We start from the raw sequence: 23,077 nt of genomic DNA, 5'->3' as shown, positions 1-23,077 counted from the left end.
CCTGTGCATCCCTGGGAGTGGTGTCCAAACACTCTTTGAGCTCTGGCAGGAGTTTGCTGACTTCCCTGATACTTGATGTGCTTCCAGCTTTGTTCTGGGTCACAGGAGATCCTTGTGGAGTTTCTAAAATGTGCTGACACTGGAGATGGGAGGTGGTGCTTTGTGTGTGTCAGAGGACAGGCAGGAATTGTCCAGACCCCACTCCCTGACCTTCCCTGGCCTCAAAATGAATTTTAATCCCTCTGATTAAAATTGATTCTGATAATTGATTAAAATTGATAAAACTGAAAAAAGTGGGGATTTGCTGTGGCTGCCCCATCCCTGGAAGTGTCCAAGGCCAGGTTGGAGGAGGCTTGGAGAAACCTGGGAGAGTGGAAGGTGTTCCTACCCTGGACTGGATGATCTTCAAGGTCCTTTTCCATCCAAATCCACAATTCTGTGATTTCTGTTAGTTCTTAATGCCATGGGCACTCTCAGCAACCAGAGATCTTCACAGGATGATATTCCAGGATTCCTGGTCTGCTTGGAATCTGGAGTGATGACTCCTACTCCTCCAGGATGAAATATTTAGGAAAAATGTGTGTGGAGGCATGGAATGATGATCTCCTGGGACATCTCTGTGGAATCAGCACTTGAGGCCCTTCCTGTGCCATCACTGAGAGGAAGAACCACCATGCACAAGAGGTCTGAACATTCCCTTTATTGGTCACACAGATTAAATTGAGGCCTTTAGAAAACAAACAGAGTTAACCTGCAAATGAAATTGCAGATCAGCTCATTCCTGTTTGCCCAGAGGCCACGTGGGATCACAGGGCTCCTGCAGGCTCTGAGATCAAAGAATCAGGTGTACAGTGATTTCCTACACCCCTGCTTGTCCAGTGGAATTTTCCCAAAATCACCAAAGTGGGGCTGGATTTACAGCAGAGAATGAGCTCCTGGATGTCTCATATTTGGAATAAATGAAGGGATCCAGTTCCCCTGAATGGCTTTTCCTGAGGTGGCATCACAGACCCTTGAGTTCAGCATTAATCAGCAGGGAATTTCCTCCAGCCTTTGTTTTCCTGACTTTACCCAGAGACTGCAGCATTTCCAGGGAAGCTGGGAACGCTTTGGGCAGTGGCTCCCAATTTCCCCAGCCCAGCTGTGTCTGCTAAGCCCAGCAGGGAGGTGCCCACGCTGCTGAGCTATTCCTGGCACACAGAGTCAGCAGGAGACAGGAGCTGCACCACGGATGAGTAAGGAGCACTTGGCTTATCCACACAGGAGAGCGAGCCAGGCACTGTGCTGGGCTCACCACAGCCTTTGGATCTGAGGCTTCCTCACCATCCTGCCTAGGATTGGTTTGTAAAGCAGGAAAGACACGTGGAAGAGAAAGCTCAGCCAGGCTGTATCTTCAGAACAGTGTGTTGGGTCCCCAAAAGCATCGCTGATCACCCCAAAAAGTCCTGCTCCTCCTCTGAGAAGCACAACCTTCCCCAAGCCAGGCCCTCTCTCCAAGCTGGGAGAAATGGGAAGCTGAGGGGCCCGTGGGAGTTTTAGGGACAAGAAGAGCTATTTTCTTATGCTCTCTGCTATATATAGAGCCTGGCAAGCCCACAGGGCTGGAACAAGTTGCTTTTGTTGCTAAAACATCGTTTGGAAAGGCCATTTTAGGCAAGTGCTGCTGTCTGGTGCCAGCTACACTAAGCAGGTGCTGTGGCCCGAGCTTTGTCCTGGCAGGAATGTGAGGGGAACTGGAGTGAGCCAGGCACGTGCTCCCAGAGCTGCTGCTCCTTCCCTGGGAGCCTCAGAGCTTCTTCCTACTAAGGAGCTTTTGCCTCCTGGGGGGGAGCCTGTAAATCTAATTACACCCTGGGGTGTTGGAGCAGCCAGCAGAGACCTCAGGTGTCCCCAGCTCTGTTTCAGATCCCGTCCCCTGGTGCAGATGAACTGCAGGGCTGTGCAGGGTTCAGCTGAACCCAGCCTGACCCCAGACAGCCCTCAGTGCACTTTGCCACGGGTGATTAGTCCATATTTGAAAGCCTTTCCTCCAGGCAGGGTGTGGAGGGAGTGGAGCCATCTGGAAAATGGAAATGAGACTCTGAGAGCCAGAGCTGGGTGAGCAGCTCATGTGTGGATCCCTGCGCTGTTCCCATCCTTCTGCTGTGATTCCTAAGCCACTTTTGTCACTCATTCCAGGGGAGCAGGAGCTCACAAGCGGGGCCCTGGGGGGGTGCCCAGCTGCTGCTTCTCCTGCAGGATGGTCCCAAAGAGCCGAGCTGCTGCCATGGCACAGCCCCAGTGGATGGTGAGCCCAAAGCCGCCGTGCCCGTAGTTGTGAATCACCTGGGGGAGAAGCACAGAATCCCAGCATGGGCTGGGGAATCTCAAAGCCCTTCTTGTCCCATCCCCTGCTGTGGGCAGGGACGTCTCCTACAAGCCCAGGTTGCTCCAACAGATCCCTGAGCACTTCCAGGGATGGGGCAGGACATCAATCATTTGTTTGAGTGTCTCTGACATTTATGCCTGGGCTCAAAGATTCCCTCGCTGATGGTGGGGAGATGGAGAGAGGGATGATCAGAGGAACAGAGCTTGTTTATCGCTGCCCCAGGCACAATTAACACGGTGATTAATTACACTGGGCGGGTACCTCTGCCTGGCGATTCCCCAGCCGGATGCTCTCCCTCTCCAGGCGCACCGAGGGCCGTGCTGGTCTCAGCCCGCTCCACTCCCCGACGATCTTTGCCTTCTGGAAGCAAAAGCACGTCAGCACTGCACAGCATTCCTTGGAATCCCACCGGCCAAACCTCACAGCACCAGCTGAGCCCTGAGGTGAGCAGGAACAGGAACTTCCCCATCCTGCAGCAGCTCCAGGCAGAACAATTTGGGATAGCAGTGCCAGCCTGGAGCTGAGGCAAATCCCTGTGCCAAAGCCCCACAGCACCTTTCCTGCTAATCCAGGGAATAACAGCAGCACTGGGAGTGGACACAACCCAGCTTCACCCCACAGAACCCTTCTCTAAAGGTGTGGGGACAAAGGGCTGGAGCCTCCCAAAGCTCTGGTTCTATACATGAGTAATTATTATCCCTACAAACCTGGTCTCAGTGCCAGCCCCAGCCCTGCCTGTCCCTCAGGCAGGTGGAAGAGCCCTGGGTGTCCATGATGGACACGCAGAAACCCTGGTGATGGACACACAGCAACCCTGACTCATGGGAACAGCTCCTGTGCTTTGTCCCAGCACTCATTCCTGCATCCTGAGCCCCCCCCAGCTCCCTGTGCCCCATGCTGGCAGTCGGGTCACCCACCTGGAGAGCTGGCAGCAGCTGGCAGCAGCTGTCCCAGATGGATTTGTGGTCCTTGGCACTGTTCTCCTCACTCCAGTTTCCGTGCTGGTAAACCCCTCCCAGGACTGTGAACTCGCTCCTGCACCAGGAGCCAAAGGAGACACACAGGGTGGTGGCTTGTCCCCAGCTGTCCCCTGTGGGGCCACCACGTGGAGGGACACTGTGTGAGTGTGGTGATGGATCCTGCTACACCCTGAGCCTGCAAAATATTCCTGTGGGAGAAACTCCCACGTGGAGCAGGCAGGGAGAGGAGCCTGCAGGTCTGCTCGTGAGCAAGTCACTCATTAAATCCTGTCAGCCCTTCTTTGTCTGGGCAAAGCAGACAGGTAATTCCATCCTTATCAAACAGGTCTGCCCCTGCCTGGCTCAGGAAGAGCTGGGAGGAGCAGGATGGATCTGGAGGGGAACACAGAGATTGGTGCTGCTTCTGCTGCCCCAAACTCCTGTGGATTAACAGAGAACAAGAGGCAGGTTAAGGCTGAGGGGGCCTGCAGGTGTCTCTATGGCTGGACCCTTCCAAAACCTTGCTTGATCATTGGGAAGCACAAAAGCAAAAGGAGGGACCCTCCAGGGCTGAGCTGTCCAGCAGGGAAGGGGTGCCCTCACATGAGAATGGGATCCAGATCTTCCTTTGGGGTCAGCCCTGACAGCTCCAGCTAAAACAAGCACAGGCAGAGGAATTCATCTGGGACTGTGATCAGGAATCACTCAGAATGTGCTGCATGAGGGCTGTGAACCTGCAAAGCTCCTCTTTGCATCCTGGCTTACTGCCTGAGCCTGAAATGTGAGGACAATAGGAAGTGCCAGAGATGCAGCATTCAAATTCCAGCTTAAAGACCCCTCTTCACTGCCAGAGCAGGGTCACTGCAGGCCCTTGGGAGGAAGCAGAGCTGGGATGAACAGCAGATGGATTTATTTATCCCATGGTGTAGCGCTCTGGGCAGAGCCAGGAGCTGGATTCCATCCTTGTGGTCCCTTCCAGCTCAGGATATTCCATGATAAACCCACTGAGATGCCCTCAGGCTCACCAGCAGCTCAGAGGACAGTGCCCCCAGGCTGAGTTTTCTCAGGGAATTTCTGTTGAAGTAAAAGAATTCCTGCCCTGTTTTTATGGGAGCATGGATCAAGAGTGCCTTTCCCCACCCTGAGCTGCTGCACCACAGTTTGGTCCACACCATTGATGATAAAGATGTGAAAACAGAACTTCTCCCCCAAAATATCCACTCCACTGTCAGTGTTTGGCTGTTTGGGGACTTGGCCAGGGTGGAGTTTGCCTTGGTGGGATCTGATCCTTGGGAAAGGACATGGGAGCACTGTGGTGCTGGGTGCTCTCTGTGCTGACTGGGAGCTCCCTCGCTTTGCTGCCCACGTCCTTCTGCTCCCCTCCCACACAGCAAGAACAGCACCAGGGGTGAAGCCAGGCCTGGCAGACACAGCAGGAGCCATGTCCCAGCCCAGGCTTTGGGGACAGTGGCAGAGGAATGTCACTGGTGCCAGCCAGCCCTGGGCACCTACCCTGGGATGACGTAGGGCGAGTTGTAGATCCCGGATTTCAGGTCGTGAGTGATGATGAAATGCTTCACCCACGGGGCCAGCACCTGGGAGATGAAGGGAGGAAATCAGAGCTGGAGAGTGGGTGCCAGGCTCAGGGGACAGCAGGAGGGATGTGAGGATCCAGATATGGGACTCTCCCTCAGCTCGGTGTTCCCTGTGCTGGCTTCCCTAGGAAGATGGGAAAACAGGAGTGCAGGCAGGGAGGAGCTTTTACTCACCTGTGTTTCTCCAAATAATCACCACCTTCCCCCAAAGATTTTGTCATTTTATTATCAGCATTGTGCCTCTGAGCTCCCCCAGCCCTCACCCTATGGAGAAACAGGCTGGAGGCTGAGGGCATTCCCAGAGCTGGACCAGGAATGGGATCTGTTGGTTCCACATGAGCAGTGTGTGCTGGGAATCAGGGCCTGATCCCAGTGTGGACCCAGCCACAAGCCCGTGGTTCTCCCCAGCCACTCCTCGTGGTACAGATGGGTTTTTGGGGAGCCCCAGGCCTGCCCCAGCTCACCCTGATGATCTGGCCCCGGCCAGGCTGCAGCTCTGGGTCGGGCTGCAGGTCCCCTGAGCGCATCCCACTGCAGTTCAGCACCACATCCACACCCTGGGAGAACAGCTGAGGAGAGAGGGAGCAGCACACAGGGATTATGTTCCACAGAGGCACAACATTCCTGCTTCCAAACCAGCCAAGTGCTCTTTCCAACAGTCAGGAAATGGATAAAGCATAAGGGGCAGATCCAGGGCACAGCTTCTTCCCCAGCCAGCTCCTGCTGACATCCCATGTGTGCCACCAAGCCATTCCAGGGAAAGCTGCCAATCCATGCTGAATAAATGCTCCACCCCATCCTCTGTCAGCCATCCCTCAATACCCAAAACCTTTTATCTTTCCTGGTAGAATTTATTTCCTGGATTTTGGCATAGTCTTGCTGCTGTTCGCTGTCCCATCACTCATGCCAAGGAATATCCCAGAGCAGCCCCTGCCTGCTGGATGCTGCTTCTCCCCTCTGGGATGGGGCTGTGCCCTCTGCCCTGGCTCCACATCCCCACTCACCTCCTGGAAAGACTCAACCTTCTTATGGAAAAACTTCACTCCCCTCTGCATCAGCCTGGGAAGCAAAAGTTCATTTGTTACTGGCAAATTAAAAGGAAATGTTCAATACCAGGACCCCTGCTCAGCATTAGAAATTACAGGAATAAAATCAAACCCCAAATTCTTCCAAAAGCACTTGGATACAGCTCCAAGTATCCCATTACTTTGATTTTTGTCATGCAAAAATTGCACTCCTGGGCTCACTGTTAATGTGTTACCCCACTGGGGCATTGAACAGGAATTCCAGAGTCTCTTCCCAGGGATGCACCTCTACCCACCCTATCCTGATGTGCAGGATGAAAATCCACACCTGCAGCCAGAGGAAGCAGGAGCAGCTGCACTCACCTGTTGGTGAGCCAGGGCAGGTAACTCCTGCCCTCCAGCATCAGCGCCGTGTTGAACCAGCCATGGCTGAAAGAGGAGGAGAGGAGGCTGTGAGCACCTGCAGGAGCCTCCTGCCCCAGCATTCCTGACAGACACTGTGGGTCTGGGACCCCAATTCCCCCTGGGACCCTCCTCACATGAGTGCATGATTTTCCCTCCCTCTTTACAGCATAAAACACTTTCTGGTTTTCCTCCCCTATTTTGGCATTTGGCTCCTCTCAGTAAGAGAAGAGCTGGAAGGGTATCTGTGCTGGGTTGCTGCTTTATTGGCTATTTGAGCTGTTTCTTACTTATTTGAAGGGAAGCATTTTTAAAGAAGTGAGGACATTTCTACATCTGCAGTTCCTTGTCCCACTTCATCCTGCCAGGGCTGTATTGAGGAGGTATCCAGGACTGTCCTACCTGAGTCTCCAAAAACCAAACTGAAAAATACCTGTAACCAGGGAAGAGTTCCAGTTCTTTTGGTGTCAAGTGCCTGAATCCCAGGACAACGTTCTTCCAGGATGGGTCCTGAAGAGAAAGAGCTGAGATCATTAATGAGCCGGGAATAATGTCCTGAAATCATTAATGAGCTGGGAAATAATGTCCTGAGATCATTAATGAACTGGGAAATAATGTCCTGAGATCATCAATGAGCTGGGATCACCGTGGGACAGGAGCCCTGGGGGGATCATGAGACACCTCCCATGGGACACAGCCCATCCCAGAGGGACACAGCTGGATGTGCAGCTGCCAGCACAGCTGGACAGGCTCTATTGGATCCTCGCACCAATATTGCTTCGGGAGCACAGAAAACACCACGTCTCAAGGCAAATTTGGAAATATTGGGAAGGGCTGGCTGGAAGAAGCACAGCCCCTGGGATCCTCCCCAGCCCAGGCTGTGACCTGCTCCTTCCTTACCGGCGGTGGCTCCCTGAACAGGTTGTAGCCAGAAATGAGGAAAAGTCCCATGTCCTTGGCTGCTGGGGAGTGCAGCTGCCCGAGGAGGTGATCGAACGTCTCTTTATTCCAGAGCCTGGGGTGAGAATGGGACAGTGGTGGCTCTGCCAGCCCCATGGAGCTGTGCCAGAGCAGCTCATGGCACACGGGGAGAGGGACAGGGACCATCCTCATCCTCCTCATCCTCCTGCTGCTGCTGCCTTACGTCTCCTGCAGGATGCCGCGGTCACTCACGTAGGGCTGCCACAGCCCGGCTGCCCCGTCGCTGGTGGTGTGGGGGGTGAAGCGGTCGGCGTAGATCTCCAGCTGCAGCGAGGGCAGCAGGCTCTGGAACTGCTCCTGGATGCACAGGGCGCTGGAGAGCCCGATCACCCCGGCCCCGATGACGGCTACACGCATGGCTGCGGCTCCGAGGGCACGGCTGGGGCTGCGGGACAAGCTGGGGACACCACGGGGGAACATCAGCTCCTGCAGGAGCTCAGCTGCACTGCCAGAGCAGCAGGGAAGGGCTGAGGTCCTCGTGGGTCATTCTTGTAAAGCCTCCCAGCCCTCCTCAAGCTCTGATCCAGGAATCATGGATGGGGGGTTGTGGTTCCTCACAGTGTCTCCACTCCTGGATGTGCCAGCAGAAAAGCTGCAGCGTGGCTGGCATGGCTGCACTGCTGGCATAAGGAGCTCCAGGTGTGTCCTGCCCCAGGGATCTTCCTCTGTGTCCCACCAGCCACAGGCTGAGCAGGCAGGGAGATGCTGGAGCACCCACCACAGCTCCATCTGCCAAGGGACACGGTGAACCCTCCACTCCCAGTGACCCAACCCTGCTCTGAGCAGCTCACAATCCTTCCCAGCCACTGGCATGGGCTGGAGGCATGAGGTGGGCATGGATAAAAAAGATGGGAAGCAGCAGTTGTTTCCCAGGGAGCAATGCCAGCTGTGATGGGTGCAAGGTTGGATCCTCACACCACTGTCACCCACAGGGCTGCTCAGGAGCCACCACCCCAAACCCTTCCAGGCACAGCTGGGAGGGTGGCTGTGGGTAAATTCGGGGTGCAAATCACAGAATCACAGAATCCCAGAATTCACAGAATCTCAGAATTCACACAATCACAGAATCACTGGGTTGGAAGAGACCTTCAAGGTCATCGAGTCCAGCCCAGCCCCAACACCTCAACTCAACCCTGGCACCCAGTGCCACATCCGGGCTTTGGTAAACACACCCAGGGATGGGGACTCTGGAATGGGCAGCCATTCCAGAACTTTATCACTCTTTCCATAAAAAACTTTTTCCTAATATCCAACCTGTATTTCCCTTGGTGCAGCTTGAGACTGTGGTTCTGTCAGTTCCTGGAGAAAGAGCCCAACCCCATCATACTAAAACCATCTTTCAGGGAGTTGTAGAGAGTGACAAGGTCACCTCTGAGTCTCCTTTTCTCCAGGCTGAGCACCCCCAGCTCCCTCAATGGTTCCTCACAGGGTTTGTGTTCCAGGCCCCTCTGGAGTCTCAATGTCCTCCCCAAACTGAGGGGCCAGAACTGAACACAGCTGCAGCCCCTCTCCATCCTTTGGTTCCCTCCTGACAGCACTTTCCTGCCTTGGAAAAGCCCTGTGGTCACTCCTGTGCAGGGAGTGGACAAAAACCAGTTTGGGGAAGAGTTGGGAGTGAAGATCCTTGGCTGGTTCTGGGAGCAGGAATAAATTCCAGCCTACAGGTTGTTTTTTTTTTGGCCAAGGTGAAGTCCAGCATCTCTGCTGTGACAACAGGGGGGGTGACATTTGCCAGGATGGAGGGATGAGTCATTGGAACGGCACAGTGGGAGCTGCTTCCCATCTGCCATGGTTTTATAACCCTCAGGATCCAGGGTCACCTCCTCCACCAGGGACAGGGACTCGCCCCAGCTGCCCCTGCAGCACCAGCTGAGGAGGATCTGCCAAAAAATAATGGGAATGCACATTTTCCACCAGTTTACCTGCAGAGTGTGGGGTCCCTGGAGCTGTCAGTGCCGTGTCCAGAGGCTTCAGAGTCAGAGTTGTTGCAGCTCAGCAGGGCAAGGTCTGAGTGTCCAGGACAACAGGACCAAAGTCTGCTCTCGCTCTGGGAGGTGGAGTCGCCACGTGATGCCACTGGCAGGAGGCCCCAGAGTCATGGAAAACGGGGTCACCACCATCCATGGCAAAGTGCCACCCCTGCCTCTTGTCTCCATGGTGAGCACTGGCACACCAGGACACAGGGATGTGTTTATGGGCATGGTCCTGGAGGTCTTTTCCAGCAGCAGTGATTCTGTGACTTCCCGGGATGTGGATTTGCAGAACCCCTTAGATTGGACAAGAGGACTGAGGTCAACCTTTGACTGATCACCATCTTGTCAACTAGACCACAGCACTAATGTCACATCCAGTTGCTTTTTGAACACAAAATTCCTGTGGGATTTGGATAAATTGAGTGCTTCTGGCTCAGTTTTTGAGTAGGAAGAGAGGCTGAGTGCATTGGGATTGTTCAGCCTGGAAAAGAGAAGGCATTGAAGGGACCTAATTGTGGCCTTCCAGTACCTGAAGGCAGCCGGATAGAAAAATGGAGAGTGACTATTTACAAGGGCCTGGAGTGACAGGACAAGGGGGTATGGCTTCCCACTGCCAGAGGCAGGGTTAGATGGGATATTGGGAAGAAATTCCTCCCTGTGAGGCTGGGCAGGCCCTGGCTCAGGCTGCCTAGAGAAGCTGTGGCTGCCTCATCCCTGAAAGTGTCCCAGGCCCGGTCGCACGGGGTTTGGATCAACCTGGGATAGTGGAAGGTGTCCCTGCCATGGAATGGGATATTGGGGGTGGGATGGGCAGGGAAGCCACGCCCTCCATAACAAGCCCCGCCCATCCCCGCAAATGAGCCACGCCCATCGATGGAAGCTCCTCCCATTCCAGCCCCCGCCCTTTCCCTCGCAGGCGCCGCCCCGGGCCCGCCCCTTCCCGGCGTGAGGGGGAGGCGGCCGCAGCCCCGCAGCTGCAGCCATGGCGCTGGTCACCCTGCAGCGCTCGCCGACCCCCAGCGCCGCCTCCTCGGCCAGCACGAGCGAGGTGAGCGGGGACGGCATGGGCAGGCACGGGGAGGGAACGGGAGGGTGAGCCCCGGGAGCGGCGGCGGCGGCGGATGGGGAGCGGGGAGGGGCGGGGTGAGGCCCCGCTCGGGGCCAGGCCCCTGCAGCCCCCCCAGCATCTCATAACCCAGAGCTCCTGGCTCCATCACCCTCATGGTCCCGGCCTCACGGCTCTGGCCCTTCACAGCTTTCCCCTTCCAGCCCCTGATTCCACCCCCTTGGCCCTCCGCAGCCACTTGTTCCTTGTCCTCATCCCCCCGCATTCCCATGGCCTGACTTCCGACAGCCCCCTGGCACCGGCTCAGCCCCTCGCAGGCTCCCCAGCCCCTGCTTTCAGGCCCTTCACAGGCGCTGGTCCCTCATGGCTCCCAGCCCTACAGCCCCCTGCTCCCCCATAGCCCCTTCCTCCCCTTTCAGCCCCCATGGCCCTGAGCCTCACAACCCCCACCAGTTCCCAGCCCAGCTCAGCCCCTCTCAGCCCTCTCCATCCCAGTCCTCTCTCACAGCCCCCTATCCTGCCCAGCCTTTTGATGCTGCCAGGCTGAGCCAGGCCTGGCTCTGTGCTGCCGTCCCCTCACACACAGCCCCATTCCCCTGTGGCTGTCCCCCATTCCAGCCCCTCTCAGCTGGCAGGGAGCCTGGGGCAGCCTGCTTCACCCCTCTCATGGCAGGTAAATCTCTGGGCAGAGTGCTGGGCCTGTCTGCATGGAGCAGCTGTGCTGGCCCTTGTCCCTGCTTGGCATCCCCGAGCTGCCAGCACCTCCTGCCCCAGGGATGCTCTGCTTTGCCCTGTGTTATCCCTCTGTCCATGGCACCACCTTTCCCCATATCTGCTGCAGCTCCTGCCCAAGGTGACCATTGTCAGTTCTCCAGGAGCAGCTCCCATCCACACCTGTGCCACTCCTCACACCTCCACCATGCTGCTGCCCTCTCCTTCCCCCAGCTCTGCTGCTGCAGGACCTGCACCTGCCACTTCACCTCCCCCACGGTGCCATCCGTGTCCTGCTGGCCTGGCACTGTGTGTCCCAGCTCTGCTGCACACCTCCTCCCCTCCTGTGCCCCAGAAATGCCCTCTCCTACCTCTGCCCAGCCTTGGCCTTCTGCTTCCCCCCACACAGCTCCCACACGCCATCCAAACAGCTGCACCTCCAGCTTCTCTTTCTTCTCACCTTTTTCCCTCCTAACCCATCTCCTCTGTGACCCTCAAAGACAGGCCTGCTGTTTCCCTGCACATCCTCTCCCCCCACACTTCTTTCCTTTGGTGTTCACTGCCCTTGGCTTCGCTCTGTCCCCTCTCCTGCCAGGTAAACAATCCTATTTGTCACCTGTCAGGTCCCTGTGACTCCCCCGATTAGCTGGGCTGAGGGGGGAGCAGAGGGGGGAGCCACAAAGCTCCCAGGTTCTCCCTGGCCCCAGGGGCTGCAGGGGGGTCCCTGGCTGCAGGGACCCAGTTTGGGCCATGCTGTGCCAGCTGTGGAGCTTGGAGATGTGAGCTGCACTTTTTGAAGGAGTTTTCAGAAGGAATTTTGTGGGGTCTGGTTTAGACAGAGTCTTAAACAAGACCTAGTCTAGAGAGATGAAAATGAGCTGTAACCCCAGAGCAGGCAGTGGAATTAGACTGGATTTAACTGGTGCAGGTGGGAGAGGAGGCAAAGCAGGCCTTGCCATGTACATCTGTCTTAGGCATTGCTTTGTGGCAGAGCTGCTGCTAGTGAGTGTATTTTCTGTGGGGTGAACATATAATTCTCCTTTTTCCTCCTAAAAATGGTGCCCACCAGGTGTTGTCCATGGCAGGGCATTTCTGCAGCACCCACAGCTCAGCTGTGCTGTGGTGGTTCCCAAAAGAAGGCACTGAGTCCTGATAGAATGGGCTCTTCTGGCATGGAATAAAATTATGATTTCCAGATTCTTTTTCCAGGTTCAGCATGTTGTTTTTTGCAAAGTTAATTTAAAGAAAAATCCTATAAAAACTGCCAGCCTGCTCCTGTTCCTTTAGGATCTTTCTTGCAAGGAAAATCAGGGTTCATTGGGGCTTTTAGCTGAATAATTACTAGAAGATATTTTAATGGGAAATGATGGCCACACATCCTTGCTAATTGTGGCTGTGCTACTGTGGCCTCTCCCAACTCAGGAGCCCAGAGGAATTTAGGATTTTAGAGGAATAAAATGGGTGCTGCTGCCTCGACATAGTGAGCCATAAACTCTTAGGTGAGAGTGGTTCACACACACGTGCAAGCTTGCCCTGCTCGTGCATCTCCCTTGCACTCACCTCCCACTGCCCTGGTCCTTCAGAGTGGCCACGCTCAGCACAGGCCCCAGGGAGGGTCTGCCCATGGTGGATGAGCAGCTCCAGAGCATCTCCACCGTGTGTGGTGCCCCCCAAACCCTGCCAGCTCCCAGGGGTGCTCTGAGCAGCACAGGACAGGCCAGGAGGGCTCAGCCTTGCTGCTGCCTCACTTTGTTTCCTGCAATTTTTATAGAAAACACAGGGAAAGTCAGCTTTGGGAACAGCTCAGCTGCTGCAGAGAGGAGCCCACAGCAGCTCCAGGCCCAGCCCTGCTGCTGAGCCCCAGCTGACGACATCCCAGAGTCATCATCCTCACAGTCACGTTTGTTTAAAAAGGGAAAAAAAGTTTTTCTCCCCTTTGTTGCTACGTGACGGCCCCAAACAAACAGGAGGGTGACCCTGCAAAGGTCCCAAACCTGCCAGACCTCCAGACCTTCCCAGGGCTGGGGGATCTGCCAGAGGGGGCACTGGGGCCTGGGGTGCTCTGGGGCCCTGCCTGCAGCCCAGCTCTGCACTGTAAACAGACTAAAAATAGCCGTGGTATGCTCCTCACCCTCTGCTGGGTCAGTCGGGACAGCCTTGTGCATCTCCCCTCCTCCAGTGGCCACAGCTCCAATATCCGGCCTCTGCTCTTGCATTTGCAGGATTTTTTCCCCCTGGCTTTCCTTGGTTCTCACAGATTGTCCACAGAGCAGCTCCTGTGCCCTCCAGCCTCCCAAATCCTGACTTGAGAGGATGGGGAGTGATCCAGGTCCCTTCATCCCTCCAAAGCTCCAGTCTTGAACATTTGAAATGGTGCAAAACTTGTACAAAACCACCTGGAAACAAGTAACTCTTACAGGGACCTTTATTTGAATCCTTTATTTGTGGGTTCTGAGCAACCAGGATGTTCCCCAAGAATCAGGAGCCTGATTCCTGCAAGGCTTGTGTCCCCCCAGCTTTGTCAGGATCAGGTGTGTTGTGAGTGTGAAGGATTTCATGTCAAGTCCCTGCTTTGCTTTTTGGGCCCAAATCTTCTCCCAGCCCAGCCCTACTCTCCAGGGGATGCTCCCAGCCCTTTCTCCTCTGCACTCACACAGGACCAAAGCAGAACTATCTCAGAGCCTGTTATCTTGGTTTTTTTGACTTTTTTTTTTAGTCAGCTCTGGATGCAATTAACCCCAACTCTGCTTTTCTCTGATAAGGAATTTTGTCTAAAAGCTACAAGGGAACTTGAAGGGGATGACTGCAAAGCGTGACTCTGTGAAAATGCTTGGGTTTGGAAGCAGGCTGAGGTCACACTTCTCTTTTGAGGAGACTCAGTAAAGTGTAGTGTCACCTGAGCAGCCAGGTTTGCTTCAAGGAGGGCTTTCCACAAGAGCCTGGTGCAAAAGTGCCAATTTTGATCCACTCCTTCCACCAAAGTAACATATTCCCCAGGAGGGCAGCAGGCAGAGTGTGATGGTGTTCACAGGGCTCTCAGGTTGAGAGAAGAAACAAGGACTTGACTCTGTGTTTCACAAGGCTTGATTTATTATTTTATTATATATATTACATTAAAACTATATTAAAAGAATAGAAGAAAAAATTTCCTCAGAAAGCTGGCTAAGAATAGAATAATAAGGAATGATAATAAAAGCTTGTGGCTCGGGCTCTCTGTCTGAGCCAGCTGAGCTGTGATTAGCTATTAATTAGAAACAACTAACATAAGCTAATCAAAGATCTGCTTGTTGCATCCCACAGCAGCAGATAATCAATGCTTACATTGTGTTCCAGCTTCTCAGGAGGAAAAATCCTAAAGAAAAGATTTTTCATAAAAGATGTCTGTGACAGCAGAGGACGCGCATTGTCCCAGCGTGGGGACACGTGTGCCAACTCAGGTGGAGGTGGAACCTTGTCCTGCCGGTGTGATCCCTGGAGCTGCACATCAGGGACAGCCCCAGGGAGCACTTTTGGCCGTGTCCTGGTGCTTGGGACACCCCAGTGTTGGTTATTTGTGGCTGCCAGCTGCTGCCCTCACGTGTGCGCTGTGCGGTGGCAGCGCGGTGCGCGCCGCTGACGTCGGGGCTGGCGCTCCCCACAGTGCCCTGTGCTCCAGGACCAGCTTGCAGGATTAGAACCTAATAGCCTGAAAATCCCCCTGAGCCCCTTTGTCACCCGGCGCCGGGTGCTGGTGCCATACAGGACTAGGGAGTGTCATCTCATTTATCCCTGGCCCCAGGAGGAAAAACCCTGCAGGAAACAGCCCCTCACACCCTGTTGGTGCAGGGGTTTTATTTATTTTATTTAAAATAACCAACCTGTAACTCTTGTGTCCTTTCCTCCCCTCAGGCAGAGGCTGGCAGTGATGAGGAGCGTAGACTGAATGTGAGGTAAGCTGAACTTTTGGGCTCTAAGTTTGCACTGTTGTTAATTGTCTGCCCAGCATCTGAGTCCTGACCCTGCAGAGATCCCCTTGCCTAGAGGGTCCCCTCCAGGTGTTTTTGCAGAGAGCTGAACCTGGGGATGCTCTCTCCCTCATCAGTTTTAAGATGAGCATTGAACAAAATGAAAGAACAAAAGAGTTTGTGATCCTTTTTTCGCCTCCTGAGAAGACACTGGAAAATTCCTGGTCAGCTTTGGCCACTGCACTTTGGTGTTATCACAGCATCTCTGGCTCTGCTGGGGCTCCACTCAGCAAGGGGCTCTGCTCCTAGAGGAGAACTCTGCTCATTCCTGGCTATTATCTACCAGGAATTTGCCTCCTTGGGGTCATGCAGAGCCACTGTGTTCATGTGAGGGTAAGAAAGGGCTGAGCTGTCCTGCCAGAGAAGAGAGAGGCTCCTCTTGCTGACATTGTGCAGATCTAAAGTGGTGACACAAGCTCATGTGCCAGGGCCCTGGCTAATGGGCTCTGAGTAATGCTGTGGATGGCTCACTCCAAGCCTGGCTCTTGCAGGCAGCTCTTCCCCTCTAACCTGTAAACCACAGCAGTGGTTCAGCACTCAGTCTCTTCTCCTTGTCCCTCCTTCCTGCTTTCCTTATCCTGGCTTCAGGAAAAGCAAAGCAAGTGAAGTCAGAGAGCAGAAAGCAGGGCTGCTCATGGACAGAGAAAGAAATTGTTGGAGTTTTTTATTTCTGAGTTTTGGGATGGTGTCTCCTGGCTGCAGCCTGCCTGGGAGGCCTGGAATTCCCTGGCTGTCCTGTGTGCACACACAGAAGTGCTGTGTGTCTGCTCTGTGTGCTCTCCTGTGTGTATGAGCATTTCATGGCTGTCTGTAATGCCATTTGAGAGCTGACCCTGTGGGGAATGGATTTTGTATTGATGAAATCAAAATCCAGGGTTCCTTGTTCTGCTCCTTGTACAATGCAAGGTCCCAGCAGGAGCATGAACAGCCACAGAACCTTAATTCTTGTGCTTTTCCCCATGTGGTATTAAACAGTTACATGTAACCAAGCAGGATGGCAGCCTCCTCCTTTGGGTATACAGTTGTGTGCTGAAAGAGAAAATACAGCTTTATCCTCTTCCCTCAAATGTTGTCACTGCACAAACAAATCCTGGTGAGACACCTTTGGTCTGTCTGTCATGCACCCCTGACCAGAGCCACCAGGAGTGTGGATGCACTTAGACCAGGCTTAAAGGCTGCTGCTTTTCTCCTGGCTGTTGAAAAATGGACACTGAGATCCCATGAGCTTCCTCTGTCCTCCAGTCTCCTGGGGCTGCTCTTCCGTATACGATTGTCAGGATAAGAATCTGGTAATTAAATAGCCAGACAGAGCTGGAGAATCAGATGGCTCTCATGCACAGCCTCTGCTGTCCTCAGGGGGAAACACTGCCAAGAGCTGCAGGAAATATGCAGACATAACACAGATGATGAATGGAGCTCCTGTTGGTTTGGTGGGTTTATCCTGTCCCCTTCCCTGCCCTGCTTCCATCTGCTGAGACTCTGCCCGGTGCCCAGGGGGTGGCAGAGTTGTTCAACTTCATTGTGCTGTGAAAAATCCCTGCAGGATGGGCTGTGCTGGTGTTTGTGCCTCTTTCAGTCCTGGTCTAGCCTTGGTGACAGCTGGGCTTTGTCACACGTGCCCTGAGCACAGGGGTCAGCAGTCCAGCCCCTGGCTCTGCAGACTTTGGAGATCTAAGGGTGAAGGGAAAGGAAGGATTGTTGGAAACACGTCCCCAGTGTGCTGCCAGCTCAAGCTGTGTTTCATCAATGCAGGATGGCTGTGCTAGTACACATTTCTGACATCATGTATTCATCTGCCTGCTGAACAATTATTTTTGTTCATTCCAAAACATTCTGGGGTTTTCATTTGAGGTTGCATAGTTGGATCTGGTTCCTTGAGCCATCTGATTGTTTTCTTGGAGGAACAGGTCTGTATCATGGTGTTGCACCCAGCCATGTCTTGCTGCTCCCTGGTCATGTTTCTGTCATTCCAAAATGCTTTTCTTTCTCCCTGGAACAGCTTCTACCCCAGAACAGAGCAAGGGGACTGTAGGTTCAAAGATATTGCTGCTATCTGCATTTTCTTAGGCATTAATCTGCTTTTAGCTCTGTTACCAAAAATTTTGTGGAAGTTTTGGCAACGTAACATCCACACTGCTCCAGGCAGCAGGCAGCCAGGAGTTTGTATTGCTCCCTGAGGGTAAAGACTCAGAGCAGAAGGAAAAATAAGAGACCTGAGAGGCCAGTGGAGCCAGGAGCTGCACGTCTGAGCTGTGTTATCAGTGTCTGCTCAAACCTTCCCTCCTGGAGAACCATCAGGGAGATGCTGTGGATTGATCCCTTTTTTCCCCTGCTGGTGCAGTGCACCCCCAGCTCACCCAAACCTCTGTAAAACTGCTGTCAGGGCTGGGCCAAGGCCATGGCAGGATGTGTTAGCCTAGGCTTGAACACAGCCCTCAGTTCTCTGAGATCGAGTTCCGCGCGAGCCTTGTGCCTGTGGCCTTATCTCAGCCCCAGATCCTGCTCTGCAGAGCAAACCCTGAGGAGATGCTATCAAGGAGGAGGCAGAGCAGAGCCCAGCTCTTTCCCAGCTGCCTGCTGTGCACTTTTTCCTTTTTGCTGTGACCCAGTTGATTCTCAGTCCTGGCCGTGTGCTGGCTCTGTCACAGCGAGGCAGAGGAGATGTTGCACAACCCAGATCGCTCTGTGAGTGTTGGCTGATTCTCAGATGTGGTTGGCAAACACAGCAAGATAATCACTGGTTTTAATTACAAATATAAATAGGTTTGTTTAGCCAGTCATTCTGTAATCTTTGCCATTATTGGCTTTTCAATCACAGCCTGAATGCAGGGCTGGGTGAGTGTTTTCAGGCACCTTCTGCAGAGATAGAGGTTGAACCACTGCAGAAGGCCTGGAAGTTGGTTATCTCCAGGCTCTGATCAAGCCTGAAGATGGTTATGGAAAGAATTGTTCTTGTTTGGCTCCTCTAAACCAAATTTTAAGAGCAGCTGTGGGAGGTAGAGGTTTTCAGGGTAGGGCTTGTGTATATTTGCAGATCAGTGATCAACAGGAGGAGTCATTGGTGCAGACAAACTCCTAACAGAGCAACTGCAGGTTTAGATTGGGTATCAGGGAAAATTCCTTCATGGAAGGAGTTGTCAAGCATTGGAACAGGGTTCCCAGGGCAGTGATGGACTCCTCATCCCTGGAGGAATTGAAAAGCTGTGTGGATCTGGCACTTGGGGACATGGTTTAGTGGTGGCCTTGGCAAAGCTGCAGGAACAGCAGGACTTGATCTTGGAAGTCTTTTCCAACTTAAATAATTCCATGATATCCCTCTGGCACACACCACAGGACACCATTGTATCTTATATCACATATGTATATATTTTATACACTTGATTTACATTCAATGTCTATTATATTTTAGTGCACCAAAATGATCTTTTAACACCTTGATCCTTAATTTCTTTAGGGATTTCGGAGCACATTTTGCTGGAGCAGCACTGAGTGAACACCTTGTACCCACAGTTGTGTCCATGGTGCCAGGCAGGGCAGGGGGAACACGGGGGCAGCTGCCTTGGGCATTTATTTGTGGGGACAGCAGCTCATTACAGCCCTGACAAGCCCTGCTGGCTGCAGACGGATTGTGTCCCTGCCGGGGAGCTGGTGGGAGCTCTCGGGGCAGAAGTTGCTGACTTCACGAAGCGTTCAAAACAGGACGCTGAATCACATCCTGGCCGGCGGCAGCATCCTGCCTTAGCGTGCTCCGTACAATGGGGAGGCACCGGCCCAGCCCCCGGCCCTCGGCAGCGCCCAGCCCGGAGGTGTGGCCCTGGAGGCTCAGGAAGGTGTAATTCGACCTTTACATTTTGTGGTGGGCTGTGTGTGGATGTTCAAAGCGCACAGAGCCGGGGAAACTTCACTTATTTGAGACTTATTTAAGATCTGGCCTTTCCAGGAAACTGTTGCTGACTTGGAATTGAGCAATATGAGGAGTTTACTTGGATGTAGGTAGAGCAACAGCAGGAGAGCTGCCAATTTGAAGATGTGATGATCAGACTCTTTTGGAATTGTATCTAAATATTTTTGGGGTTTTTTTTCTTCCATGAAACCTCAGCAGTTTGGCAGAACCCAAACCATGAGGCCCTATTATCAGAGGTGCTGGCTGAGCACTGAGCACTTGTTCCTGTAAAAGGCCAGTGTGGTCACTGTTTATTTAGGTGTTAGAGCTGGGTCAGAGCAATATTTTGGTTTCAAATGCCTCTAGATTTTAAATATCTTAATCTTTGATAATTGTCTGCCAAGATCTGTGAGTCAGGCATTTCTCATACAAATCAGAGCTCTGCTCTGCCTGGCAAATACTCCTGAGATGTTTTTGGAATGGGGAAAGGACATAACACCTTCCCAGGCCTGGTTTTAGTTCTAATGAAGAGTGTTGAGATTATTTCCTGATTTTTTTCCCAAACATTTACACATCCCTTTGCAGCATTTAAATCCCTGATGCAGAATCACTTTGCCACTGCACAAAAATAAGCCCAGATTCGAACAGATTAGGGTGCACTGCACATCCATCAGTTGTTTAGGTTTATCTGGGATCAGGACTCTGAAAATTTTAGTTCCTTGCTGCAAGAACTGCTGGTGAAAGAAACTTCATATCAGGGACCAAGTCAGCCAGAAATGCAGGGCATGGGACAAAACGTCCCGTTCAGATTTCCCCAAAAGCTGCCAGGTTCCTTGTTTGTTCTGTCTGCCATCCAAATGGTCACATCCAACCCTGTCCAACACTTGCATCCCAGTGGAGGCTGCTGCCCCTGGCTTGGCATCTCCCTCCCAGCCCTGCAAAACGTCCTGACCTCCAGCTGTCTGCTTCCCTCTGCAGCACCATCCTGCCTGGAAATGTGCATTGGATGGGGAAAAGAAGGATGGTCCTGGGGTTTTTACCACCACTTTTCCATTGTGAGTGAGCTTTGCCCCTGCCTGGCACTCTGCTGATTTTGGGAGTGCTGGCTGTGTGCCCTCAGGGGCTGCACTCCAGTCAAACACTCGAGGTGTCAGGGCTGAGCCAGAACTTCTCTCACTCTGCTCTCGCCGCGCGTGATCCGCCTGGATTTATTTTGTTTTGTTTTTTCCACATTACCAATGTGTCAAGTACTCCCTGGTCTCTGCTGCCTTTTTTGGAGCCGTTCTGCAAGCTGGCAGCTCAGCTGGTTTTTGGGTTGCTGTGCCACCAAGATTCCCAGCCATGTTTCTGATGCCATGGTCTGTGTCCTGGCTGACCTTCACTCACACCGCTCAGGAGCTGCTCCCTTAATCCTTCAAGCTGTTCCTCACCTGCCTTTTCTTTCCCAGCAGCGCCCTTGGAGAGTTTCCACTTGTTTCTCTGGGAGACACTGAGTGGGTGAAGTGGGGTGACTTAATGAAATAGTTCCAAGGATTAGAACAATGGGCTGCCAGGAGGAATGCAGGAGGATGGGCCCGTGTGCTGACAGCTGGGCTGGGGAGGAGGACAGGAGCAGGATCAGCTCCTGCCAGGAGCGTGGGTGGAGCTGTGCCTCTGGTGTGCCCTCCATGGTGGGCATCATCCCACCTCTCCATCAGCTCAGACACTGCTCTGGGACAGCTCCAGGCCTTGTGGCCTGGCTGCCCCCTTACCTGTGGTCATGGAACAGCAATGGCACCCAGAACAGTGACTTGTAGGAAAATACACGGAGCCAGTGTTTTGGGGATAGACCACCAGGGAAATCCATGTTATTGCTGATGCTGATCTCTGTGTGTTCCCCTGTGCCAGCTGCTGCTTTCCCATGCCTTGTTCTCCAAGTCCATGACTCCAGGTGAGGGTGAGCTCCTGTGTGGAGCAGCTCTGCCCAGCCCTCACAGCAGGGTGGGTGGCACTGGGGTTGGCACAGCGGGCTGGGGACAGTCCAGGGCATGCACTGGGGACACCAGTGCTGGGGGGCTCTGTAGGGTTTACACTCCTTTTCCTAGCAGCTGGTGCAGGCTGAGCTTTGGAGAGGATCTGGCCTGGCCTCCTGAGCCAGTGGCTGTCACCAAATGCCATCGTGTTCCAGTGGGAATCTCAGAAATGCTCCTTGGGATTCAGAGCGAGTTCCAAGCCCGTGGCGTCGCTGGCTGATGCTGGGATCGGCCTCGTGCCTTTTTGAACTCTGCCATTAATGGGATGAGCAGAAAGGATTTCTTTTTCCTTGTGAAACAATCTCTTATTTTACTTGGCTTTTCACCATCCAAGTACTAGGGATTCCTAGAATTTTCTCATTCCTGGCTCTTTGGGAGCAGTTCTGTCAATTTACTTTGCACAAGCCTGCTGGAATGGGGAATGATCCATGATCCTGCTCGTTGGTTTGTTTCCCTCTTCCTGCCCTTTCTCTTGGAGGGTTTATCCCAGCTGCTCCAGGGCTCTCTGCAGGCACAGCCTGGATGCTGGGGCTGCCCCCAGGGTGGGACACTCAGAGCTGAGCTGGTTCTGCTCTGTGCAGATCTGGATCTGTGCTGATCCCTGCTCCAGCCCAGTGCATCCCAGGAGTGGCTGCAGGGACATCATCAGCAGTCTATTTCTGTTGGGAAATTGGCTTTTGTGGGCTTCGTGATTGATTTCATTTTTGTCTTTTTGCCCTTTGTGCCAGAGGAGGGTTTGTGTGTGAATGGCCTGCAGTGTGTGCAGCCCTGTCAGCATTCCTGCTGGGCTGTGGCCCACGGTCCCCACGCCTCCGAGCCCAACAATGCACACTCACACTGCCCTTGCTCCCTGCTCTGCTGACAACAGCAAAGCCTGAGTTGAGTTGAGTTTTTTGGTCTCCCCAATATCTCACTTCCTTCTCAATAGATGGGAGAGATGTTTGCTCCTGCAGGGAGGCTTTACAAACTGCCCCACCACAGCTGGAGCTGCTGCCTGGCCCCTTCCCAGCACAAAGATGCCCTGAGTGTGTCTGAGGAAGGGGAAATGTTCTTTTTGAGAATCTGCAGCCCACGTTTTGCTTTTCTTCTGGGGGTGATTTGTCTTCAGCTCAGGAGGTCTGGGAGTGATGACTTTGGGTGTGGGAGTCATGGGTATGGAAAGAGCTTTCCTGCCTTGCGTTTCTGGTAATAAAAACACCTCAGTCCAAGTGGTCCTGGGCAGATCTCTGACCTTGCCAGCTGTTTTGGGCTCCTGCAGTCCTGACCACAGGTCAGTTTGTCAGCATTTCCCAAATCCTACACGTGTGCAATCGCGCTTTGGTGTCTTTGTTCTAAACCATCTTTGCAGTGTTGGGACTGGGCTTTTCCTGGGGAGCACACTGCTCCATGTGGGGCTGAGCTGGGGTGGCTGTGCTGGTACTCCCACCTGTGTTTGTCCCTTTAATCTCTGTGTGACACGGAGCAGAGGCCACTTGGACACACTTCATTGAGAGCAGGGCAAGGGATTTGCTGCTGCTGCTGCTGGAATCCCTGGGGCTGTGCAGTGCCATGGGAATGAGCAGCTTTGAGGTTTCTTTGCTGTTTTGTGCTGCTCAGGCCCCTTCCAAAGGCCCCTCTGGTGGTCAGGAAGTGTTATCAGATGTGCCTCTATCAGCCCAGAGCAAGCAGTGCCTCCGCTGTAACCGTGGGCTGTTTTGGGGAGCAGGAGCCACCCAGCTGCTCTCAGCTCTTCCTGTTTCTCTCCTTTCTCTTTGATGTGCTCCTGCCCAGCTTGGGTAGTGCTGCTGTTGTGGTGTGGCTGTGGGACAATGCCAGTCCCCTCTGCTCACTGCAGTGTCCTGCCTGAAATCCACCCTCTGGAACAGGGAGGCTTTGGCTGGGCCGTGGGAGCATCCAGCAGGGCTGGCTCACCCCTCTCCAGGGCTGCTTTTTGTTCTTTCTCAGTTTTCTTGATGTGGCCAAGCTTGTTCCAGACCAGGCAGCAAAGGAGGGAAGAAAAAAGGGTGAAAAAATCAGTTCTCTTCCTCCTTATCAACAGAACTGTAGAAGAGGGAAGTGTGTTCCATTCTGTGGTGCTCACAGGGCCTGTTTTTCCCTC

The 23,077-nt window shown here is 53.5% G+C and overlaps 2 protein-coding genes across 4 annotated transcripts in view; one reads left to right on the top strand and one right to left on the bottom strand.

The window, feature by feature from the left end:
* Positions 1 to 680: 680 nt before the first annotated feature.
* Positions 681 to 9,359, bottom strand: DAO (D-amino acid oxidase). Of its 3 annotated transcripts, none has more exons than XM_064726469.1 (11): positions 9,253 to 9,359; positions 7,494 to 7,727; positions 7,250 to 7,364; positions 6,783 to 6,859; positions 6,311 to 6,376; positions 5,927 to 5,981; positions 5,387 to 5,491; positions 4,840 to 4,922; positions 3,286 to 3,403; positions 2,630 to 2,728; positions 681 to 2,325 (listed from the first exon to the last, which is right to left on the bottom strand). In XM_064726469.1, the coding sequence occupies exons 2-11, from the start codon at positions 7,685 to 7,687 to the stop codon at positions 2,191 to 2,193; spliced, it is 1,047 nt and encodes a 348-aa protein (XP_064582539.1). In that variant the 5' UTR covers positions 7,688 to 7,727; positions 9,253 to 9,359; the 3' UTR covers positions 681 to 2,190. The 3 variants fall into 3 exon arrangements, with proteins under 3 accessions (XP_064582539.1, XP_064582540.1, XP_064582541.1); XM_064726470.1 differs by having other exon boundaries at positions 2,064 to 2,325; positions 2,630 to 2,725; XM_064726471.1 differs by lacking the exons at positions 681 to 2,325; positions 2,630 to 2,728; positions 3,286 to 3,403 and adding an exon at positions 4,050 to 4,197.
* An 843-nt stretch (positions 9,360 to 10,202) lies between these two features.
* The window catches only part of SSH1 (slingshot protein phosphatase 1), a 32,509-nt gene continuing 19,634 nt past the window's right edge, over positions 10,203 to 23,077 (top strand). The window contains exons 1-2 of the mRNA XM_064726911.1: positions 10,203 to 10,351; positions 14,969 to 15,009. Coding sequence (XP_064582981.1) covers positions 10,286 to 10,351; positions 14,969 to 15,009 — 107 coding nt within the window. The 5' untranslated portion in view covers positions 10,203 to 10,285. The remainder of the gene's footprint in view (positions 10,352 to 14,968; positions 15,010 to 23,077) is intronic.

Source organism: Zonotrichia leucophrys, chromosome 15, assembly GCF_028769735.1.
Source record: "Zonotrichia leucophrys gambelii isolate GWCS_2022_RI chromosome 15, RI_Zleu_2.0, whole genome shotgun sequence".
Taxonomy (NCBI): domain Eukaryota; kingdom Metazoa; phylum Chordata; class Aves; order Passeriformes; family Passerellidae; genus Zonotrichia; species Zonotrichia leucophrys.
The sequence above is the reverse complement of the archived record's forward strand: the minus strand, read 5'-3'. Positions and strand labels throughout refer to the sequence as shown.

Coding starts and splice junctions, on each gene's coding strand:
- DAO (XM_064726469.1), bottom strand. CDS start 7,687: ATGCGTGTAGCCGTCATCGGGGCCGGGGTGATCGGGCTCTCCAGCGCC. Junction 3,404..4,839: donor TCGCCCTACGTCATCCCAGG/GTAGGTGCCCAG, acceptor CTCCTGGTGCAG/GAGCGAGTTCACAGTCCTGG. Junction 2,326..2,629: donor TGGGGAATCGCCAGGCAGAG/GTACCCGCCCAG, acceptor CTTCTCCCCCAG/GTGATTCACAACTACGGGCA.